The sequence below is a fragment of the Heterodontus francisci genome, chromosome 11 (genome assembly GCF_036365525.1).
Source record: "Heterodontus francisci isolate sHetFra1 chromosome 11, sHetFra1.hap1, whole genome shotgun sequence".
In the NCBI taxonomy this organism is placed as follows: domain Eukaryota; kingdom Metazoa; phylum Chordata; class Chondrichthyes; order Heterodontiformes; family Heterodontidae; genus Heterodontus; species Heterodontus francisci.
Window position 1 is genome coordinate 61,923,331 of NC_090381.1, and position 23,540 is coordinate 61,946,870.

The window sequence follows — 23,540 nt, forward strand, 5'->3', positions numbered from 1 at the left end:
TTTTTAAATTCCTCTAACAGAACAACTTCCCTGGAGATGTACTTTAAGAGCCCTCAGCCACTGGTCAAAAGCCAGCTTACTTCTTTCAAACTCCAGATAAGTTTGATTACCTTGCTTCTTGAGGGTTCTAAACATTTGGCGATAGGCTTTGGGTACTAATTCATATGCCCCGAGGATAGCATTTTTTGTCAGTTCATAATTTGATGAACTCTCATCCAGCAACAGGGAATAAACTTCATGGGCTTTTCCAATTAGCTTGCTTTGCAGTAAAAGAGGCCAGGTCTCAGTTGGCCATTTTAGCTGCCTTGCCAGTTTCTCAAAAGATCCTTCTCCATCCTCCTCATTGAATCTTGGAATTAGTTGAGCTAGTTTTAACAATTTTGTACCCAGCCCTGAATTATGCTCCTCCATATTGGCCATGCTTTCACTGGGGTTACTCTGTTGTTTCCCTAGTTAACTCAAGCCACTTCAACTCTCTCTCTTCGCATTCTTTCTGGAAGGTTTTTTCTCTTTCTCTCTCCTCTCTTGCTTTGTCTTTCCTCTCTTTTTCTTCACATTCTTTCTGGAAGGCTCTTTCTTTCTCCCTCTCCTGTGTCTCTCTTTCTCTCTCCTCTAATTGAAGTTTCCTCTGTTCCAATTGTATCTTTGCTAGCAATATCCTGTTGAGATCTACTTTTAACCATGTTTCTGCTTTCTCAGATTCAAGGGAAAAATGGTTGGCCACTAGTCTTAGGAGTTCAGACTTCCTAGCCTTGCCACGTACAGTGATCCCACACTGCTCAGCCATTTTCCTCAATTCCTCCATAGACAGTGCTTTTAGCTTATCCCAAGTTACTTCACCCTGGCTTGGAGAGCTACTAGCTTCAGTCGCAGACATGTTAGTATTCTAGCACACACAACCACAAGAAAACCTTTATTGAAATCTTTTCTCTTTTTGATTGGGATCAATTTGGCTTCCCACTTCCAATTTCCTCGTTTGTCTGTGGGTCAAATCCCAGACGAGCCCCCAAATTTCTGTTACGACCAGGTGAGAAAGGTGTTTTGGGGTCTCTCTCAGCCTTCATCTGGTCTTACCATAACAGGGTTTAACTTCCTGTTTTTAGCTCCCCTTTGGTGAATCTTTGTTCACCACTTTCCAATTATAAGGTAAAGAAACCAGCACAAATAGGCTTTCATAGGTTTAAAGAAGAAAAGTTGAAATTTATTAAACTTAAACTCTAATTCGGTTAACGCCTACAGATACACGACGCGCCTACGCTAGCATGCATACACGACACAGACATGCAAACAGAGACAGAAAAGAGAAGAAAAATAAAGTGGAAAAGTTTAAGGCAATATCTGAGGAGTTTTTGTTACGGTTCTTTGAGCTCACTGTAGAGTCCTTGATTGTAGGTAGATCTTGCTTTTCGTTGGTGCCCAGTATTCTTCTTAAACCATGTTCACTGCAGGAGACTTTTTTGTCTTGGGGTTCATGTCTCTTCAGTGGATTCAGAGGTTTGTGAAAAAGAGATGGGAGCAGACAGGAGAGATCTTCTCAGTCGAGGACCAAAAAGACACTCTGGGCTGAATTTTATTGGAGCGCCGCCGTCCGCATAAGAGCCCTTTGAACTCGGCAGTGCGCCCACATTCGCCGGCCGCTGCCAAGCCCCCATGATATTAATCACAGGGGCTCATTAGAATCACGGCGCCGAGCCGCCCTCCCCATATTAGGTGGGGCGAGGCAGGATATTCGATGCAGTGAGAGAGTTTTTGACAGTTGTGCAGCAGGTGCCGGGGCCCTATTGTAAGCGCCCCAGCACTTGCTTCCTGACAGCTGTCAAAGAATACTTACCTGACTACTGAAGAGTGGGGCTGCTGTCAATCAGGCAGCAACACAGAAAGTGCTGCACAAATCCAGCAGGTCGGGCCGCATCTGTGGAGAGCGAAGCAGAGTTAACTTGTCCAAGTTCACAAATGCTGCCTGACCTGCTGAGTTACCCCAGCACTTTCCGCTTTGCTGGCACATACTTACCCTGCTGTGTCCCAGTGTCCTGTGAAGTTGCGATCCTCTTCTCCCACTCAAGTGTTACATTCCATGTTGTAGGCATGCTGCACCTGGGTGAATAATCTTAATTTTGCATATTCCAGGACGTGAGACTTAAATAGACCATAAAAGGTATTACAGAGGTTTACAGAGAACACCCTGACACAAATCGGAATGCACGGGTGTCACAGCAATGTAAATATGTCTTTCATTAAATGTTCCTCACCAACATGTGTGTCCTTTTCTCTGTGTGAATGATGTGTGCCAGCAAGTAGCACCAATGTCACATCCCTTTGCACCATTAGCCTTTCAGAAGAGCCAACATATGCAACATCATTGCCATGCCACCATTACTCATGACCGTCTGCACGGACTCAGTGACATGGGCACTGGTTCAGTCAGCTGCTGCCTCTAATGGTTTACAAAGGGATGCTGCAGATGTGGACTGGTGCACAGCAGGTGAGTGAAGGTGATGTGTGGCTTGCATGTGCTCATGTCGGTTCCTATGGAGCAGGCAGCCTTTGTCTGATAAGCCACTTCCGTAAATCCTTAGCTCACTGCTAGCCGTGCGTGCAGAGCCTGGATGCTATCTGCCCTCCCATGCGGTTTTCATGTTGTAGGTCCTCAGCGTCCTCATAGTCTGAGGAGGAATCCTGTTGACGTCTCTCCTCATCATGCCAGGCCTGGCCCCTATTGGGTGCGTAGTTATGCAGAGCAGCAAAGAAAGGATCTGCGTTCTCGGCCTGTACTACAGGGCATCACACCCTATCCATCCAGGCATTGGAGGCACTCTTTCAGCATGCCAATCTCCTGCTCAATGGTGGCTCATGTAGCTCAGCGGCTGGCATTGTATCTCTCCTCTGCAGCAGTGGTGCAGTCTCTCACTGGCGTCGGGAGCCATGTTTGCAAAGGATAGCCCTTATCTCCAAGAAGCCACCCCTCCATCTGAGCCAGTTCAGTGAACAGTGGTGGCAGCCAGGACTGGCGCAAGACCCAGGTGTCATGGCAGCTGCCTGAGAAGCGGTCACACATTCGCCGCAAGCATCTGCAGTGTTCACAAACCAACTTCACCTAGATTGAGAGGGCTCCTTTAATAGTGACATCTGCAGGTGGTAGCCTGGCAGTAGGCCTGATGGCCACATGAGTGAAGCCTATGAACATTACAATCTATGGTTCTCCGGCAATTATGCCAGAACCAATGGCCCTCTGGGCCTGGCTGTGACAGTCTGTCCTGAAACAGACATACTCACTGGCCCTCCAGTGCAGGGCATTAATGACTCCCTGATGCAACGGTGCACTGGTGACTGTGTGACCCCACAAAGATCTCTGGTGGGTCCCTAAAAGGCTGCAGAGGCATCAGGCTTGAGAACCACTGCCACTATGAGCAACAAAGGCATGGGATGTCCACCGGAGCCCATGGGCTCCTTGAGTATGGCACAGAGACATGTCACCACCCTCTCTTTATGCGCAATCTCCTCTGACACTGGTGCTCTGACGTCTGATGGCATGTCATGCGGGGCCTGTAGATGCACGGCAAACGTAATGGTGAGCTCCCTTTGGGGGCTGCTGCTCACGATCGGGGGCCTCTACGTGGAATCCACATGCCTGTTGGTATTGCCTCTGGCGCATACGGATCCTCACATGCAGAGGATCACACAATATAGGATAAGCCATACCTATTTCCATATGATAAATAAAGTTGAACCTTGCATGTATTTGAAGGTTCCTAACAGGGCCTGGATTGTGTCGACGGGTACAGCAGCTGCTTTCCTGGCCCTCACAAACACAGAGCATATACTATTAACGGAGGGATAGTACACAGTACCTCCCTTCATGCCAGCACAGCTTTTCCTCCAGTAATCCCAGACCCCTTCCCTTTCAGAATGCAGTGTTAGACCCCTGTGTATCCACCCCTTCCCTCCTCCCTTTCAGAATGCAGTTAGACCCCTGAATATCCCCCCTCCCTCCTCCCTACTGTAATGCAGAGTGAGACCCCTGAATAGCACAACTTACCTTCGCTGGAGACAACTTCTGCCTCGGAAGACCTGCCGGCTTTTCAGATCATGACTGGGATGGCAGGTGACAGCTGCCCGTTCAGCGCAAAATCCGGAAGTGTCAGTGGAGAGGTGGCGAGCTGCATAATCAGCATAGCTAAGTACTCCTTACCATATGCTAATTGGGGTGCCGCCGCTGTGCGTCGGGGGGTTGCACCAAGGTCCCACCGCCTCTAGTAATATACAGTGGGACCTGCTCGCCGTCGCAGGTCGAGGCGGACCTCTACCCGCAGCATTTTACCGACCCCCGCACCGCAACTCGCGGCGTCAAGGGGCCAGTAAAATCCAGCCCTCTGAGTTCAAACTCTGGGTGGACTGTTCAAATGAAAACCCTAGAACAGCCAGGTTCTCTTGCCACCAGCTGGTCCAACCAGTCCTGGCCCTTGTGGATTGTATCCTCCAGAGCAGGCCCTGGAATGTGCTTCCTCACTTTCGATGTCTGTTAGTATGTAAATGTTTTTCTCCAGCCACGGCTGATCTGTTTAACAAGTCATTTCCTCATTCCAACAACAGTTAAAAATCAATGTTCATGACAAAACTGATGTGTCTCATTCTTGGCAGGTGGGGGCCTTGCATAACAATCTCAATAAAGTCAATTCACAACATGCTTTGTGCTGCCAAGTCTGTTCCCACCTTAGAAGGGGGCATAAAACGTCCCTATCTTATCAAATCTTACACTCCTTTGCCAAAGCTGAAGGCGCAAATGTGCAAGAAGCGACAGGGGAAAAAAATGAAAGAATAGGAAGCCAAGTATGTATGCATGAGTCTCCAGGCAAGAGGCAGAGGAGCTCAGCACCAATCTTCTTTGATGCTGCAGGCAAGACTTTGCTGAATGAAGTGGTTGCAAGATAGATTCCTCTGTGCCACTCCACTCTATACCACCAACCCACAGGTCACTTTTGCAGCATGTTTGCAAAGAAATGCAACAAAGTTTCAGGGCAGTTCGCCATTACTGTCATTGCATGTGATAGTCCTAGCAGAAGATGGCAAGGTATTGCACTTGCCTACTTGATGACCCAGAGTTTGAGAAGACATTCTCTATGGGAATAGCCAGTTAGGTATGTGACAGTCCTCAGAAATGGTTAAAAGCATAAAAACACATTTTGCTGACCATTTACCTACTACAATGAGCTGAATCTAAGACTTCATATCAAGAAATGATTCATACTTCTAAATTTTAGCATCAACAACTATGAATTCTGCAAGAAAATTTTAATATAGATTTAAAGAGCACAATAATGGGAATATTCTAAAAAAAATTATAAATCTGACAAAAAAATGAACTTGCAGTCATTATTCTAGTATTTAAATTATACAATAGATATTGCTTCACAACTCTAAATAATGACGTGACTATCAATTGGAGACAGAAAAGCTGGTTGCAATGTACCAGTAAAAGGGAAGAAGGCCAAGGAAGTTGAACAGCATTAGGAGAGCAAGATTACAAAGGAGAGTAATACTGGCTAGGATCACAGCTGGAACAGATGGCAGATGGACAAATTCACAAAGGTGGGAAGGCAGAAATCAAGCAAGGTTGTGAGAATGGGGAAAGGAGAACAGAGGCAAGAAGGAAGAATTATGGCTACCAGACTGTACAGTGGGAATCTAAAATGCAGGAAATAGCAAAGTGACATTCGCCTGATTTTTTCCCTCAAGTACTCTTTCATCCCTTTTCAAACTCCCTGTCAAACTTAGAATCCATTAACTTGAGAAACATCGATATTAACCTGTATGCAAAATGGTAATTGCATCAGTAATAAGCTAAATAAAAATATTGATAAACAATCTATACTACTACAATATGTACATTATGAGTATTATATAAACAGAATACACATCAGGAATTTATAGTTTCTGGAAAATATGCAATTCTTGTGGTTGATGTAAATCATGAAAGCTGCTCCTAACTCATTTAACTATCCTCTCATGATGATTTTTTTTAAAAAATTGTAAACCACAAATCCCCGATGTTCACCTAGAATATTTTGTTGCAAAATGAAATTTATTCTCAAGTTTCTGTATACTCGTACTGAAGTCATTCAGAAATATTGCAGTATTGTATTACCTTGGTCTATTTTCTTGTCCATTGCAATCTGCTTCTTCAACCAAATAATTGGAAGTTTCTTCGATTATTTCAGCGTTGGTCTGGTTATAAAGACACAATTTGATTCGCTGCATGGTTTAACAATAATTTTGCCTACACCTGATTCATACATAGGCCTCTACGGTTTTACAATGCAATATATTTTAACTTCTGTGTTCAGCACATTTTTCAAATTGTTACCCCACTTTCTCTGGCCCTCCATAGATTTTTCACAAATTTTGGCCCTGGCCTAGATCAGGGATGCACATGCTGAGCAATGGAACACTATTCCATTTTTGGTGCTGGCATCAGCACTCACTCCTATGTCAGGTAATGCATATTCCAAAGAAGAGTAAATCTCTCTCCAGTCTAACCCGATAATGTGTCATAACCCCAACCTTAGAAAAATATTGGCTATCAATCCAATGGAGCACTTCCATTTTCTATACAAGGCTCAAACTGAGACAGACAATTAAGTACAGGACACCCTACAAATTCAGGAAAGCTGTCAGCCCTACAAAGCTTGACAACTCAAAACAACTTAAAACTGAATAACAGCAATAAATAATGGCCTATGGCCAAGGTCATTACTTGAAGGTAACTGAAATAGTTGTTTTATTTTTAGTACACTGGATCTCAGATTTTTATTCATGATTTGGGATAACATTTACAATTCAGTTTGTGAAAACTAAAACTCGGACATCGCATTTCATTCACTAACTGGAGCTTTGAAGCTCCTACGACAAAACAAAAGCCTTTGATGTGAATGGATCTCCCATGAGCTGCAGAACTATTCACAAAAGGTCACTTTCAAGGTCAATAAGCAGCAGCAAAAGAAACATGTCACAAAAATGCACTGAACATGCCACATCCACAGTGCTTTATGTCAATGTAAAACCATTACTTCAAGTAAGCACACTTTGATAAGTCTTATCATGAACTTAACATGGGCCACTTACAGGTCCACTAAAATGCTATACACTTAATGAGCTTCTGCAAAGTTCCTCTTCACTAGAAGTTAGAAGATTCTTAACACTCTGAATTTCAATCATTTTCGTAGACATGTGGGAATATGAGAAGTGCAAGGTGTCCACAAAGGGTCATATTCATAAAATGGGGGCTGATTTCAGAGGTTTTACTAAATGCTGATATCAAATATTTTAAAAAAGTGTCCATAGAAATTAGTATCTCTGGACTAATCAGTAAACTTTTCTGATCTTTTCAAATCACACGCATTGCTCTTGGTTTTATTTTTTATAGCATGACTTTTCTTTTTGTAAATTTTCCACTTGATAGTATGCTGCAGGATGTTGTTCAGCTCACCTCGCAACTCCTGCACTTATTCCTTCCAGAATAACTCTCAAGTCATTAAGAGGCGAGGGTGTGCTGCAAGGGAGAGAAAAGCCTACGCATAAGCTGACGGTTACCCACTTGTCGGAAGTAGAATCTAGAGACAGGGTTCAATGAGCTCGGACTGGCTGGATTTTGGATATGATAGAAGCAAATGTATTATCTTTGACTTTTAAATAACAATGTCTGGTAAAAGTAAACTCTCTCATAATTTGATATCTCCTTCCCAGCTATCAGTCAAATAGTGGGTCCCCCAAGGACAGGAATGGAGGCATGGGGGGGCCCATAAAGGTGTGTCGAAAGGCGGGGAGCGGAGTTCCTGTCATCTCCCCGATGCCTTCCAATTTAGTCGGGGGTGCAGAAGGCCAGGAACGGCCATCTCACCCCAACCCATTTGAGGCTCTTAAGTGGTCAATTAAGAGTCCACATTCCTTAATTAGGAGTTGTAGATTGCAATGCTGCTCCAACATGGTAGCTAAGAACCTTGTAATGATTATTGCTTCAGTATGAAAGATTTAGTTTGATGTTAGAGATCCACTTTTACAATCTTTGCTGCACAGCTATGACTGGACTCCCAAAGCCATTGTATAAGTTCAACAAGATTTCTGACAGCATAGAAATACAAATGTGACCTTCACACTTGGAGGTCGTACAGTGGGAAATTCCTAGTTTATTTGCTTCTGTCCTTGCAATCCCAGATATTTAATTTATTTGGTATACACATAGTTACCTCTTCTAATTCCATAATTCTCAAAATTGGCTGCAGTTTCTCTGAATCTTCGGAGGATTCATCTACTTTAAAAAGAGCAACACAGTTTTCATGTTCCTCAATCTCTTCAGCTGCCAAAAAGAAAAGACAATATATGTGATAGTGTCAGTGTATACGTCACAATAATTGCTTTAAAACTTTAAATGTTTTTAAACTTTTACCAAGTTGTCACTGTCAATGTGCTTCATCTCACTGCCAACAGGTTCCCCCATCCCTACCACTTCTCTTAGCACTCCGTTATCTTTATCACAGTATAAAGGGGGGGAGGGGGGGCGTAAAATGTGCCTCTTTCCACTCCTCTATCGTTTCTTACCTTCACTGTTTCTACAAAACCAGGAATTCTGTTTCTGCACTTACAATTGCACTAGTTGTTTCAAAGCTAAAATGCCAGTACTACAAAACCAACAAAAATAAGGAATGACAAAGACAAGCAGGAGTGGGCAAAGAGAATGTAAGAAATAGGAGCAGGAGTAGGCGCTTCGGCCCTTTGAGCCTGCTGTGCCATCCAGTATCATGGTTGATCTTCTACCTCAACTCCACCTTCCCGCATTATCCCCATATACCTTAATTCCCTCAGTAGCCAAAAATCTATTGATGTCTGTCTTGAATATACTCAACGATTGAGCATCCACAGCTCTCTGGAGTACAGAATTCCATAGATTCCCAACCCTTTGAGTGAAGAAATTTCTCCTCATCCCAGTCCTAAATGACTGGTTCCTTATTCTGAGACTGTGACCCCTAATTCTAGACTCCCCACAGGGGAAATATCTTCCCAGCAATTATCTTGTCCAATGCTCTCAGAATTCATGTTTCAATTAGATTGCCTTTCATTCTTCTAAATTCTAGGGAATGCAGGCCTAGTCTACTCAGTCTCTCTTCATAGGACAATCCTCTCACCCCAGTCTAGTGAGCCTTCATTGTACTCCATTCTAAGGCAAATATATCTTTCCTTAGGTAAGGAGACCAAAACTGTGCACAGGACTCCAGTTCTAAGGCCTTATACAATTGTAGTAAGACTTCTATACTCCAATCCCATTGTAATATATGGTAACATATCATTTGCTTTTCCAATTGCTTGCTGTACCTGCATGTTAACTTTCGATAGGTCTTTCTGAATATCAACATTTCGCAGTCTCTCACCATGTAAAGAAATTCTGCTTTTCTATTTTTCCTACCAAAGTGAATAACTTCATATTTCTCCACATTCTTGCTCAATCATTTATCCCATCTAAATCCTTTTGCAGCCTCTTTGCATCCTCTTCACAGCTTACTTTCCCACCTAACTTGGTATTGTCAGCAAATTTGGATGCATTACACTTGGTCCCCTCATCCATGTCACTAATATAGATTGTAATTAAACTGATCCTTGCAGTACCTCACGAGTTACAGTCAGAAAACCTGAAAATGGCCTGTTTATTCCAACACTCTGTTTCTGTCCGTAAACCAATCCTCAATCCATGCTAATATATTACCCCAAATCCCATAATTTTGTTCAATAACTACTCATGTGGCACCTTATGGAATGTTTTTTGAAAATTCAAACACACTCCATCAACTTGCTCCCTCTACCCTGTTGGTTACAATCTCAAAAAACTAATATTTTATCAAACACAATTTCCCTTTCATAAATCCATGTTGACTCTGCCTAATCATATTATAATTTCCTAAGTGCCCTGTTACCACATCCCTAATTATAGATTCTAGCATTTTCCTGATGACTGATGTCAGACTAACTGACCTACAGTTCTCTCTTTTCTCTCTCCCTCCTTTCTTGAATAGCAGAGTTAAGTTTGCTACCTTCCAACCCAACGAGGACCATTCTAGAATCTGGGGAATTCTGGAAGATCAAAACCAATGCACCCACTATCTTTTAAAACCCTACATAGTTGACAAGAAAATTATAAGAGGACCCAGGAGAAGACAACGCATCAGAAAGAGAAGCAGGAGAGAGGGAAGGCTTGCCAAAGCTAAGGAAGGAAGAGCGGTGCCATACAAGAGCTCTGCAATAAATATCAGGCATGCAATCAACACTATTGCCCCCATTCTACCTATCAAAACATTTGTGCTAATTGAACAAGTGGTTTGCGACTTGAATTTAGCTCAAGTCCATAAGGGAACAGTGAAGAGAATAATGGGGATTTGTAGGAAAGGTTCTGCAATAATTGTAAACGATTTTAATCTTCATATAGATTTAACTAACTAAATTGGAGGATGAGTTCATGGACTGTATTAGGGCCAGTTTCTTAGAACAATATGTTTTGGAAGCAACCCAGGGGCAGGCCATTTTAAACCTGGTAATGTGTAATGAAACAGGATTAATAAATGACCTCATAGTAAAGGATCCTCGAGGGCAAGAGTGATCATAACATGATAGAATTTCACATTCAGCTTGACGGTGAGAAGTTTGGGTCTGAAACTATTGTCTTAAACTGAAACAAAGACAACTACAAGTGTATGAAGACAGAGTTAGCTAAAGTGGACTGGGAAAATAAGTTAAAAGGTAAGACGGTAGAGAAGCGGTGGCAGACATTTAACGAGATATTTCATAACTCTCAACAAAGATATATTCCATTGAGAGAGACTCTATGAGAAGGATGTGGCTAACTAAGGAAGTTAAGGATGGTATCAAATTGAAAGAAAAGGTGTACAATGCTGCAAAGATTAGTGGCAGGCCAGAAGATTGGGAAAATTTTAGAAACCAGCATAGGATGACTAAAAAAAAGGGAGAAATTAGAGCATAAGAGTAAACTAGCAAGCAATATAAAAACTGACAGCAAAAGCTTGTAGAAATATATAAAAACAACTGCAAAGTCCTCCTTACTAACATCTGGGGGCTTGTGCCAAAGTTGGGAGACCTGTCCCACAGACTAGTCAAACAACAGCCTGACATAGTCATACTAACGGAATCATACCTTACAATGTCCAAGACACTGCCATCACCATCCCCGGGTATGTCCTGTCCCACCTGCAGGACAGACCCACCAGAGGTGGTGGGACAGTGGTATACAGTAGGGAGGGAGTTGCCCTGGGAGTCCTCAACATCGACTCTGGACCCCATGAAGTCTCATGGCATCAGGTCAAACATGGGCAAGGTAACCCCCTACTGATTACCACCTACCGCCCTCCCTCAGCTGATGACTCAGTACTCCTCCATGTTGAACACCACTTGGAGAAAGCACTGAGGGTGGCAAGGGGATAAAATGTACTCTGGGTGGGGGACTTCAATATCCATCACCAAGAGTGGCTTGGTAGAACCACTACTGACCGAACTGGCCAAGTCCTAAAGGACATAGCTGCTAGACTGGGTCTGCGGCAGGTGGTGGGGGAACTAACACGAGGGAGAAACATACTTGACCTCGTCCTCACCAATCTGCCTGCTGCAGATGCTTCAGTCAAGGACTGTATTGGTAGGAGTGACCACCGCACAGTCCTTGTGGAGACGAAGTCCCACCTTCCCATTGAGGATAACATCGATCGTGTTGTGTGGCACTATCACCATGCTAAATGGGATAGATTTCGAACAGATCTAGCAATGCAAAACTGGGCATCCATGAGGCGCTGTGGGCCATCAGCAGCAGCAGAATTGTACTCAACCACAATCTGTAACCTCATGGCCCGGCATATCCCCCCACTCTACCATTATAATCAAGCCAGGAGACCAACCCTGGTTCAATGAACAGTGCAGGAGGGCATGCCAGGAGCAGCACCAGGCATACCTCAAAATGAGGTGTCAACCTGGTGAAGCTACAACACAGGACTATCTGCGTGCCAAACTGCGTAAGCAGCATGCGATAGACAGAGCTAAGCGATCCCATAACCAACGGATCTGATCTAAGCTCTGCAATCCTGCCACATCCAGCCGTGAATGGTGGTGGACAATTAAGCAACTAACTGGGGGAGGTGGCTCCACAAATATCCCCATCCTCAATGATGGGGGAGCCCAGCACATCAGTGCGAAAGACAAGGCTGAAGCATTTGCAACAATCTTCAGCCAGAAGTGCCGAGTTGATGATCCATCTCGGTCTCCTTCTGAAGTCCCCAGCATCACAGATGCCAGACTTCAGCCAATTCGATTCATTCTGCGTGATATCAAGAGACGACTGAAGGCGCTGGATACTGCAAAAGCTATGGGCCCTATTCCGGCAATAGTACTGAAGACCTGTGCTCCAGAACTTGCCGCGCCCCTAGCCAAGCTGTTCCAGTATAGCTACAACACTGGCATCTACCCTGCAATGTGGAAAATTGCCCAGAGCTGGCGGGCAGCCATAAAGACAGGGCTAAATTGTGGCGAGTCGAAGAGACTTAGTAGTTGGCAGGAAAAAAGACAGAGGCGCAAGGGGAGAGCCAACTGTGCAACAGCCCCAACAAACAAATTTCTCTGCAGCACCTGTGGAAGAGCCTGTCACTCCAGAATTGGCCTTTATAGCCACTCCAGGCGCTGCTTCACAAACCACTGACCACCTCCAGGCGCGTATCCATTGTCTCTCGAGATAAGGAGGCCCAAAAGAAAAAAAGAAAAGAATGTCCTGTACACAAGAAGCAGGACAAGTCCAACCCGGCCAATTACCGCCCCATCAGCCTACTCTCAATCATCAGTAAAGTGATGGAAGGTGTCATCAACAGTGCCATCAAGCGGCACTTGCTTAGCAATAACCTGCTCAGTGACACTCAGTTTGGGTTCTGCCAGGGCCACTCAGATCCTGACCTCATTACAGCCTTGGTTCAAACATGGACAAAAGAGCTGAACTCAAGAGGTGAGGTGAGAGTGACTGCCCTTGACATCAAGGCAGCATTTGACCAAGTATGGCATCAAGGAGCCCTAGCAATACTGAGGTCAATGGGAATCAGGGGGAAAACCCTCTGCTGGCTGGAGTCATACCTAGCTCAAAGGAAGATGGTTGTGGTTGTTGGAGGTCAATCATCTGAGCTCCAGGTTATCACTTCAGGAGTTCCTCAGGGTAGTGTGCTGGGCCCAAATATCTTCAGCGGCTTCATCAACGACCTTCCTTCAATCATAAGGTCAGAAGTGGGGATGTTCGCTGATGATTGCACAATGTTCAGCACCATTCGTGACTTCTCAGATACTGAAGCAGTCCATGTAGAAATGCAGCAAGACCTGAACAATATCCAGGCTTGGGCTGATAAGTGGCAAGTAACATTCACGCCACACAAGTGCCAGGCAATGACCATCTCCAACAAGAGAGAATCTAACCATCTCCCCTTGACATTCAACTGCATTACCATCGCTGAATCCCCCACTATCAACATCCTAGGGGCTACCATTGACCAGAAACTGAACTGGAGTAGTCATATAAAGACCGTGGCTACAAGAGCAGGTCGAGGCTAGAAATCCTGAGGCGAGTAACTCACCTCCTGAGTCCCCAAAGCCTGTCCACCATCCACAAGGCACAAGTCAGGAGTGTGATGGAATACTCTTCACTTGCCTGGATGGGTGCAGCTCCAACAACACTCAGGAAGCTGGACACCATCCAGGACAAAGCAGCCCGCTTGATTGGTACCCCATCTGCAAACATTCACTCCCTCCACCACCGACGCACAGTGGCAGCAGTGTGGACCATCTACAAGATGCACTGCAGCAATGTACCAAGGCTCCTTAGACAGCACCTTCCAAACCCGCGACCTCTACCAACTAGAAGGACAAGGGCAGCAAATACATGGGAACACCACCATTCAAGTTCCCCTTCAAGTCACACACCATCCTGACTTGGAACTATATCGCCGTTCCTTCACTGTCACTGGGTCAAAATCCTGGAACTCCCTTCCTAATAGCACTGTGGGTATACCTACCCCAAATGGACTGCAGCGGTTCAAGAAGGCAGCTCACCACCACCTTCTCAAGGACAATTAGGGATGGGCAATAAATGCTGGCCTGGCCAGTGACGCCCACATCCCATGAATGAATAAAAAAAAAGGATCAGAGTAGCTAAAGTAAGTGTTGGTCCCTTAGAGGATGAGACTGGGGAATTAATAATGGTAAACAAGGAAGTGGTAGAGACTTTGAACAAGTATTTTGCATCTGTCTTCACGGGAGAAGACACAAAAAAGCATCCCAGGAATAGCAGAAAATCAAGTGGCAAAAGGGAGGAAGGAACTTAAAACAATTAATATCACTAAAGAAAAAGTATTAGGAAAGTTAATGAAACTAAGGCTGACAAGTCCCCTGGACCTGATTGCCTGCATCCTAGGGTCTTAAAAGAAGTGGCTGCAGAGACAGTGGATGTCATAATCTTGCAACATTCCCTAGATTCTGAAAAGGTCCCAGTGGATTGGAAAACCGCAAATGTAACACCTCTATTCAAGAAAGGGTGGTGGGGGTGTGCTAGGGATGCCGGGGGGGCTGGTGGCGATAGAATGCAGGAAACCATAGGCCAGTTAGCCTAAAATCTGTCATTGGGAAAATTCTAGAATCCATTATTAACAAAGTAGCAGCAAGACATTTAGAAAATCAGGTAGTCAACATGTTTTTTTATGAAAGGGAAATCATGTTTGACAAATTTATTAGAGTTCTTTGAGGATGTAAAAAGCAGGGTGGATAAAGGGGAACCAGTAGATGTAGTGTATTTGGATTTCCAAAAGGCATTCGATAAGGTGCCACATAAAAGGTTACTACACAAGATAAGAGCTCATGGTGTTGGGGGTCATATATTAGGACGGATAGAGGATTGGCTAACTAACAGGAAACAGGGAGTCGGGATCAATGGGACATTTTCAGGTCGGCCAACTATAACTAGTGGAGTGCCACAGGTATCAGTGCAGAGGCGTTAACTATTTACGATCTATATAAATGACTTGGATGAAGGGACCGAGTGTATTTTAGCCAAATTTGCAGACGGTACAAAGATAGTCAGAAAGCAAGTCGTGAGGAGGACACAGAGAGTCTGCAAAGAGATAAAGGGCTGAATTTTACCAGCCCCTCGATGTGGAGGTTGCGGGGGGGTCAGTAAAATACTTGTGGGAGAGGCCCGCCACGACCCCCAATGCCAAGAAGGCCTCACGCATTTTACCAGTGGTGGCGAGGCCTCGGTGTGGCCCCTTCTCACCCTGCCACTTAGCGGCAGAGCCTCCATTTAAATATTACAATTAATTCAATAAACAATGCAAATCAACTATCTGGTCCGGCGGACGTCCCATGTCAATATTATGGCCGCCCACTGCAACTCATGAGCCTTCAGAACTCCATTCAGAATTCTGAGGCGAGATACTGGTGGGGAAGGGAAGAGTGAAATTAGCAGGGTGGGGAGCAAGGAAAACATTTTTTATTTGTTGAGGGGATGGTGGGAGGGGGTTGAAGGGCAAATGTGACGAGATTGGAGGGGAAAGTTCAGTGTGGGATCAAAGTAAACATACCTGATAAAGGCCAATAAAAACATCGGGGAGGTTGGGAAAGGGCCTCCAGCTTTTAATTATTATTTTCAAATCCAAAGTGGGGCTACTTTAAAAATGCAAATTTTTAAGGGCTTGAAGCCCTTTAAAAATGGCGCCAGAGCATGCGCGGTGGCGCCGGACCCAGCTGCTGGGGACGCAGCAGCCACCCTCTCTGCGTCATTGGGGGGGGGCCACTCCGCCCCTGCCATTTAAATGAGCCCTCCGCGCCGCAAGGCCGCCGACTTCAAACTGCGCCGCCGCGATGTGCGGCACGCAAATAAAATTCAACCCAAAGATATGTTAAGTGAGTGGGCAAAAAGTTGGCAGATGGAGTATCATGTAGGAAAATGTGAGGAAAACTGGCAGGAAAAATAGAAAAACAATATTATTTGCATGGAGAGAGACTGCAGAATACTATGGTACAAAGGGATCTGGGTGTCCTTGTACATGAGTCACAAAAGGTTAGCATGCAGGCACAGCAAGTAATTAGGAAGGCAAATGGAATGTTGGCATTTATTGCAAGGGAGATTGAGTATAAAAGTAGTGAAAAGTCTTGCTATAACTGTACAGGGTATTGGTGAGACTTCACCAGAGAAGGCTCACCAGGTTGATTCATGGGATGAAGGGGTTGTCTTATGAGGAAATGTAGAGCAGGTTGGGCCGATATTCACTGGAGTTTGAATGAAAGGTGATCTTATCGAAACATATAAGATTCTGAGGGGGGTTGACAGGGTCGATGCTGAGAGAACATTTCCCTTCATGGGGGGATCTAAAACTAGGAGACAGAGTTTCAAAATAAGGGGTCTCCCTTTTAAGACAGAGATGAGAAGGAATTTCTTCTCTCAGAGGGTCATAAATGTTTGGAATTCTCTACCTCAGACAGTAGTGGAGTCTGCGTCATTGAATATATTCAAGGCTGCGTTAGACAGATTTTTAATCTACAAGAGAGTCAAAGGTTATGGGAGCAGGCAGGAAAGTGGAGTTAAGGCCCCAATCAAATCAGATCATGATCGTATTGAATGGCGGAGCAGGTTGGAGGGCCTGAATGGCCTACTCCTGTTTCTTATGTAGTTGCCTGAGCCTCTGCTCACACTTACGAGCCAAATGCTGCTTTCCACACATTTTGAGTGGGTAGCTGACATGCAGATGAGGTCCAGGAATTAATATATCGTCAGCCTGAAAACTGTGTTCTGCAAATACAATTTCTACTCGCCCCACCTTGCCAAAGCTCACTTGGAGTTAAAAATCAACCTCAATAGTTCACATTCAAACTGTTCAAAGTCTGAGGAGATCACAATTCCCATGACAAGTTGATTAAGTTTGGCAACTATCCACTCAAGTCAATCAAGTAAAGGAGACTGTCTGTTTATTGCATCCAACTTCCATTTTTGACACTTGTGTTACGACCAGGTGAGAAACGGGTCTAGGGGTTCCCTCTCAGCGTTCACCTGGTCTTACCGCAACAGGGTTTTTTTTAAGCACACTGTTTTTAGCTCCCCCTTGGTGAATCCTTGTTCACTGCTTTCCAATTGTAAGGCAAAGAAACCAGCCAAACAGATTTTCTTAGGTTTAAAGAAGAAAGGTTGAACTTAATTAAACTTAAACACTAATTCAGTTAACGCCTACGGATACACGACGTGCCCACGCTAGCTTGCATACGTGATACACACATGCAGATAGAGGCAGAAAAGAGCAGAAGAAAATAAAGTGGAAAAGTTTGAGGCAATATCTGAAGATGGTTTTGGTTACTGTTCTTCAAGCTCGCTGTAGAGTCCTTGATTGTAGGTAGGTCTTGCTTTTCGTTGGGACCCAATATTCTTCTTAAACCTTGTTCGATGTAGGAGACTTTTTTCTCTTGAAGTTCCCGTGTCTTCAGTGGGTCCAGAGGTTTGTGAGAAAGAGATGGGAGCAGATAGGAGAGGTCTTCTCAGTCCAGGAGCAAACAGCCTCTCCCAGTTCAAACTGTCTGTACAATTCAAAAAACTCCCCAAGTTGGCCAGCAAGTTAGTCACGTGACCAACGGTAACCACTTCTGTGTTTGTGGATTCTCTTGTCCGAGCAGACCCTGGAATGCCTCCTCATACACACAATACTTGGTGATCCAAGACCATTTTAGGATAAGTGGATAAGGGAAGTAATCAAGGATAGTCAGCACGGCTTTGTCAGGGTGAGATCAAGTCTAACAAAGTTGAAATTTGGAGGTGACGAGATGTGTAGATGAGGGTAAAGCATGTAGTCTACATGGACTTCAGTAAGGCTTTTGATAAGGTCCCACGTGGAAGAATCGTTAAGAGGCCCTGGGATCCAGGGCAATTTGGCAAATTGGATCCAAAATTGGATCCAAAATTGGCTTAGTGGCAAGAAGCAGAGGGTGATGGTTCAGGGTTGGTTTTGCAATTGGAAGCCTGTGAGCAGTAGTGTGCCCCAGGGATCGGTGCTGGGACCCTTGCTGTTTGTACTGTACATTAAAGATTTAGACGTGAAGATAGGAGGCATGATCAGTAAGTTCGCAGATGACACGAAAATTGGTGGTGTTGTAAATAGTGAGGAGGAAAGACTTAGATTACAGGACGACATAGATGGGCTGGTAAGATGGGCAGAGCACTGGCAAATGGAACTTAATCCTGAGAAGTGTGAGATGATGCATTTTGGGAGAATTAACAAGGCAAGGGAATATACAATGGATGGTCAGACCCTAGGAAGTACAGAGGGTCAGAGGGACCTTGGTGTACTTGTCCAAAGATCACTGAAGGCAGCAGCACAGGTAGATGAGGTGGTTAGGAAGGCATATGGGATACTTGCCTTTGTTAGCCGAGGCATAGAATATAAGAGCAGGGAGGTTATGATGGAGCTGTATAAAATGCTAGTTAGGCCACAGCTAGAGTACTGTGTACAGTTCTGGTCACCACACTATCGGAAGGATGTGATTGCACTGGAGAGGGTGCAGAGGAGATTCACCAGGATTTTGCCTGGGCTGGAGCATTTCAGCTATGAAGAGAGACTTGAAAGGTTACGGCTGTTTTACTTAGAGCAGAGAAGGCTGAGCGGGGACCTGATTGAGGCATATAAAATTATGAGGGGCATAGATAGGGTAGATAGGAAGAAATTATTTTCCCTTAGCAGAGGTGTCAATAATCAGGGGGCACAGGTTTACGGTAAGGGACAGGAGGTTTAGAGGGGATTTGAGGAAAAAAAATTTCACCCAGAGGATGGCTGGAATCTGGAACACACTGTCTGAAGTAGAGGCAGAAATCCTCACAACATTTAAGAAGTATTTAGATGAGCACTTGGAACGCCATAGCATACAAGGTTACGGGCCAAGTGCTGGAAAATGGGATGAGGATAGGTGCTTGATGGCCAGCACGGACGCGATGGGCCAATGGGCCTGTTTCTGTGCTGTCTAACTCTATGACTCTGAACCTCTCATGTCCGTATTGGTATGCAAATTTCCTCCAGTCAAGTGTCTGACAGCCCTTGTAACAGGCCTTCTCTTCTTCCCAGCAACAATTTGAAATTTAATGTCCATATCGCAAAATTCATATGCCTCATTCTTGGCAGATGGGGGCCCAGCATGACACTTGTTTGAACTCATGAATACTGCAATCCTATGTAAAACTCTGATGATGGGACGTTTGCATGGCTCACACCTTCATCGTCAGCCTCGGCTATGTGGTAGTATTCAGAAGGTTGAAGCTTCAAGCCTCATCCTGCAGACTTCAGCGCATACTTCAGTATGGTACTGTTAGAGGTGCCGTTATTTAAAAAGGTGTCAAACCGAAGCCTGGACTGCCCTTTTAGGTTTATTTAAAGTTCCTGCACCAATACATTTATGAGAGCAGGGTGTCTCCTGGTGTCCTTGCCAATATTTATCCCTCAATAAACATCACTAAATAGATCATCTGGCTATGTATCTTACAGCTGTCTGTGGGCCCTTGCTGTTGTTAAGAAATTGCTTCCATTTTAAAAAATATTTTGAGGACTTGTGTTAAAACTGAAATGATTACATAGATTTTTTTTACCAAGTTCACTGAAAGGACACTTGAGATGTTGTCTGAAAACAACCTGTGCTGGAAATCATGTGCTTTATTCTCAATAAACAACAGAAACCTTGGTGACCTGGGGAAGATATTTACAGAGAAGCCACATGTCAAGGTTTATGGAGGTCAAGAGGTTGACTTTCTGTTTGAGGTTTGGATATTGTTTTCAGTTCAGTTGGGATGTGAACTGTTTTGAAGACAGTTGGTGTTTTGCCTGCCAAGGAAAAAGAAACCACCCAGCTCAGCTTTCTCTGCCTCTTTGAAGAAACCCTGCAAAGATTCAATGTGGGAGAGCTAAAATCCCTGGTGCAGCATCTCTCCTGAGAAGCTGAAAAAATCTGCCAGATTAATTCACAACGCCACCTGAAAAGAACTGCTTTAGAAAAGATCCCAGTGACTCGCCTCCATATACCTGGACGCCATACCAAAATGAACAACTGACTTCCTTCCATATCTTTTTTTTCTTCAAAAATTATCAAGTATTTGGCAAAAGTATTCGTTTTTAGTTTTTTTTGTAACAGACCTTTGCAGAGAGAATTTCTGCATTTTCGACAGCAATCATTGTCATCAAAACCAATTGTTAGGTCCAGCTAAGAAGGGGTCTAGGGGTTCCCTCTCAGCACTTGAATGGTTTAACCGTAACAGAGTTTACTTTTAAAACACCGTGTTTTTAGCTCCCCCTTAGTGAATTCTTGTTCACTGCTCCAATTGTAAGGCAAAGAAGTCAAACAGGTTTCCTTAAATTTAAACAAGAAAGGTAGAAGTTTATTTATCTTAAACTCTAATCCGGTTAACGACTACGAATATGCGACAGAACCACGCGAGCACGCATATGCGATAAACACACACGCAGATACATAAAAAGTAGAAGGAATAAAGAGGAAATGTTTGAGGCAATATCTGGTAGTTACAGTTCTTTAAGTTCAATGAGGAGTCCTTGATTGCCAGTAAGACTTGAAATTCGTTGGGGCCCAGTTCACACTTCAACTTGTTCCGATGTAGGAGTCTTTTCTCTCTTGAGGTTTACATGTCTTCCGTGGGTCTGGTGGCTTGGGAGAAAGCGAGAGAGAGAGAGAGAGAGAGAGAGAGAGAGAGAGAGAGAGGCTTCCTTGTTCCAGCTTCAGTTACACACTGCCTTCTGTTCCTTTCTCTGTGGCACAATTCAAAAAACCCCAGATTGTCCAACAGGTTAGTCATGTGACTAGCTCCTTACTTGGAACAGTCTCTCCTGCGAGGTTTGTGGATTGTATTACCTGAGCAATCTCTGGAATGTGCTTCCTTACACCTTCAATGTCTGGTGATCAAAATCCATTTGGGTTAATTGGAGCAGGGAATAGTCCTTTCTCTCTACAAGCAAGTGTCTCTTAGTATGCAAATATCCTTCCAGCCCAATGTCTGGTGATCTTCAAACAAGTCATTTCTTCACTCCAGCAACAGTTTAAAATTAATGTTCATATGACAAAATTAATATGCCTCATTCTTGGCAGGTGGGGGTCTGCATGACACCTCCACACCCAGCGGAAAGAAATGTGATTTGTAAAAAAAGAGCATTTCAATAAAAGGGACTAGAGAGAAGATAAGGACAGGGACACAAACATGCATCTCTCATTCATTCAGAACCTTCACAAATGTTACAGCCTGTCTTTTCTTGGTAGCAGTGCTGCATTAAACAGCCCTTTTTGGCATCCCAATAAACATGTGGATTTTGGGGAAGCTTTTTCGGTTTTCACATTTCCATGACTGTCTAAGGGGTCTTGTTGAGATCTGCAGGAGGAGGGTTAGCTTTAATTAGCCCTTGGTTAGTGTTCTGCACAGGGGTGGCAGCAGTGGGCGGTTCCACTCTGAACTCTCTTTCAGCACTTTGTTGAGTCATGCAAGGGCTTTTCACCTCAGGGAATGGCTGGTTCCCTTTTTTCCTGACTGTGTGGGTGAGTTGTTTGCCAATCCACCCTTTGTTCTCTGGGACACTCCTGCTTGCAGGTATTTGTCCAGATTCTGCTGCACTCCCCTGTGGCACTTCAATTAGGTGAGGCATCACCCTCACAGTTTCTCTGCCACCTTGAGGACTTTATTTGTCTCTGCAGGTTCCTTTAAATGCTGCTAGTCACTCTGGTGGGTTTTTTCTAGTGTTTAAAATTACATAGGAGGATGTGGGGTCTAACTTTTCAAATATTTCGGGGTTGGCTGACCGGACAGTAGGGGTTTCCATTTGGGATTTCTCCCGGACTTCCTTTAACCTGCCCTCTTCGTCCCTTTTTCACCGTTCCTTTCGAACCTGTTGCCAGCCATGTGCCTGCCTGTCCCTTTTTGTTCTCACAGGGGTCCCTTACAATTCACCAGCCCTCTGCTGGATGGTCCTCCAAACACCGATACAGGACTTAGGGGTGCAGACTTCAACATAGGTTGGGGTATCCCCTCAACATGGCACATGTGACAACTCCTACATTACTCCACCACATCTTTATGGAGTTTTGGCCAGTCAAACAGCTGTCTTATGCGGGCTTTGGCTTTTCATGTATAGCGACACGTATAGCCACTGTAATCTCATGGGTCACTCTTAAGATTTCTTTCCGGTACCTCTGCGGCACCACTAACTGATGAACCACTGTCCACTCCTTGCTCTCAGGTCTGTGAGGAGAACTCTAATTCCTCATCAGTACCTCTTTCTTTGGAAAGGGAGGGAAAGGGAAAAGGGAAAGTAGCAATCAGGGACTCCCTCTGCTTCAATTTCAGATTGGGCAGCCTGTGCTAACTCTCTCAATACTGGGTCAGCTCACTAAGCCTCAGCGAGGGAAAATTCATTTAATTCATTCCCTGCTTTTTCTAACTTTCCAAAGAAAGTCTCGGACAGACAGGCCTCATGGCCATCTGCCTGCAGTGCCAATTCAGTCTCCTCTGAGGGAGCTGGTTTGATCATGGCCTCATTCATTACACATTCAGGGAAACTGCACGGGACTGTCTCCTGCCACTGCCCTGTCTCTCTGATCCCCTGCGGTCTCTCTTTCACTAATGGAGGGGCTACCACCTTCACCGCCAGATCATTACCTAGAAGCAGGTCAACCCCGTCCACAGACAAACTAGGGACAATCACTACAGTCACCGGTCCCGCAACTAGGTCGCATTCCAAGTGCACCCAGTGTAAAGGTACAGACATAGGCTGCCTTCCAATAGCGTTCATCACCATTCTGGTGTTCACTGCACTCTCTGAGGAAAGGTCAAGCCTTTTCCCAGTAAAAGGGAGCTAGTGGCCTGTGTCCCTGAGGATTACTATTGACTTGCTTGCCCCACTCGAGGGGTACGGGGTTACTCTCCCTTCAGACACAAAACCCTGACAACCTTCAGGAATTCGAATACATTTTCCTGCACTTGCAGCTGTAAGCTTCCTGGGTCTCACTCTTACTGCAGTTAAAGCCACAGCTTGTTCTACTGTGCTTTCCATCAGGTTCCTGTCTTCACTGAGCGGGTGTGACCTGATTAACCCTACAGGTTTTCCCTTTAGTTTCCAGCAGTCAGCTCTTAAATGCCCTGCCTTACTACAATGAAAGCACACAGATTTCCGGGTCTCATTCCTACTTATAGCACCTTCCCTTTTGGCTGGAGGAGGGCCCCCTGTGTCTCCTGCTTTTCCTTCCCTCCCAGGACTGCTTGAGCTTCTATCAGCTTCCCATCCTTCATCCTTTTCGGATTTGATTAGGAAAGGTTTATCCCTGGGAAACTGACTTATAAATGAGCGCAAACTCATCGGCCACAACTGCTGGCTGCCAGGCTATATGAGCCTTCTACTCTTCTACATATATTTTATGGAGAGTGAGACAGAGTTTTTAAATTCCTCCAGCAA

General features: G+C 44.7%; 1 protein-coding gene across 4 annotated transcripts in view; it reads right to left on the reverse strand.

Annotated features, from left to right (window-relative positions):
* zbbx (zinc finger, B-box domain containing) overlaps nt 1-23,540 on the reverse strand; it is a 154,923-nt gene that overhangs the window by 84,437 nt on the left and 46,946 nt on the right. For all 4 annotated transcript variants that reach the window (XR_010975964.1, XM_068042183.1, XM_068042184.1 and 1 more), the window contains 2 exons: nt 8,241-8,350; nt 6,143-6,222 (listed from right to left, as the gene is read on the reverse strand). Coding sequence is in view for 3 of the 4 variants with exons in the window: in XM_068042183.1 (XP_067898284.1) it covers nt 6,143-6,222; nt 8,241-8,350 (190 nt within the window). In the remaining variant the exon portion in view is untranslated. The remainder of the gene's footprint in view (nt 1-6,142; nt 6,223-8,240; nt 8,351-23,540) is intronic.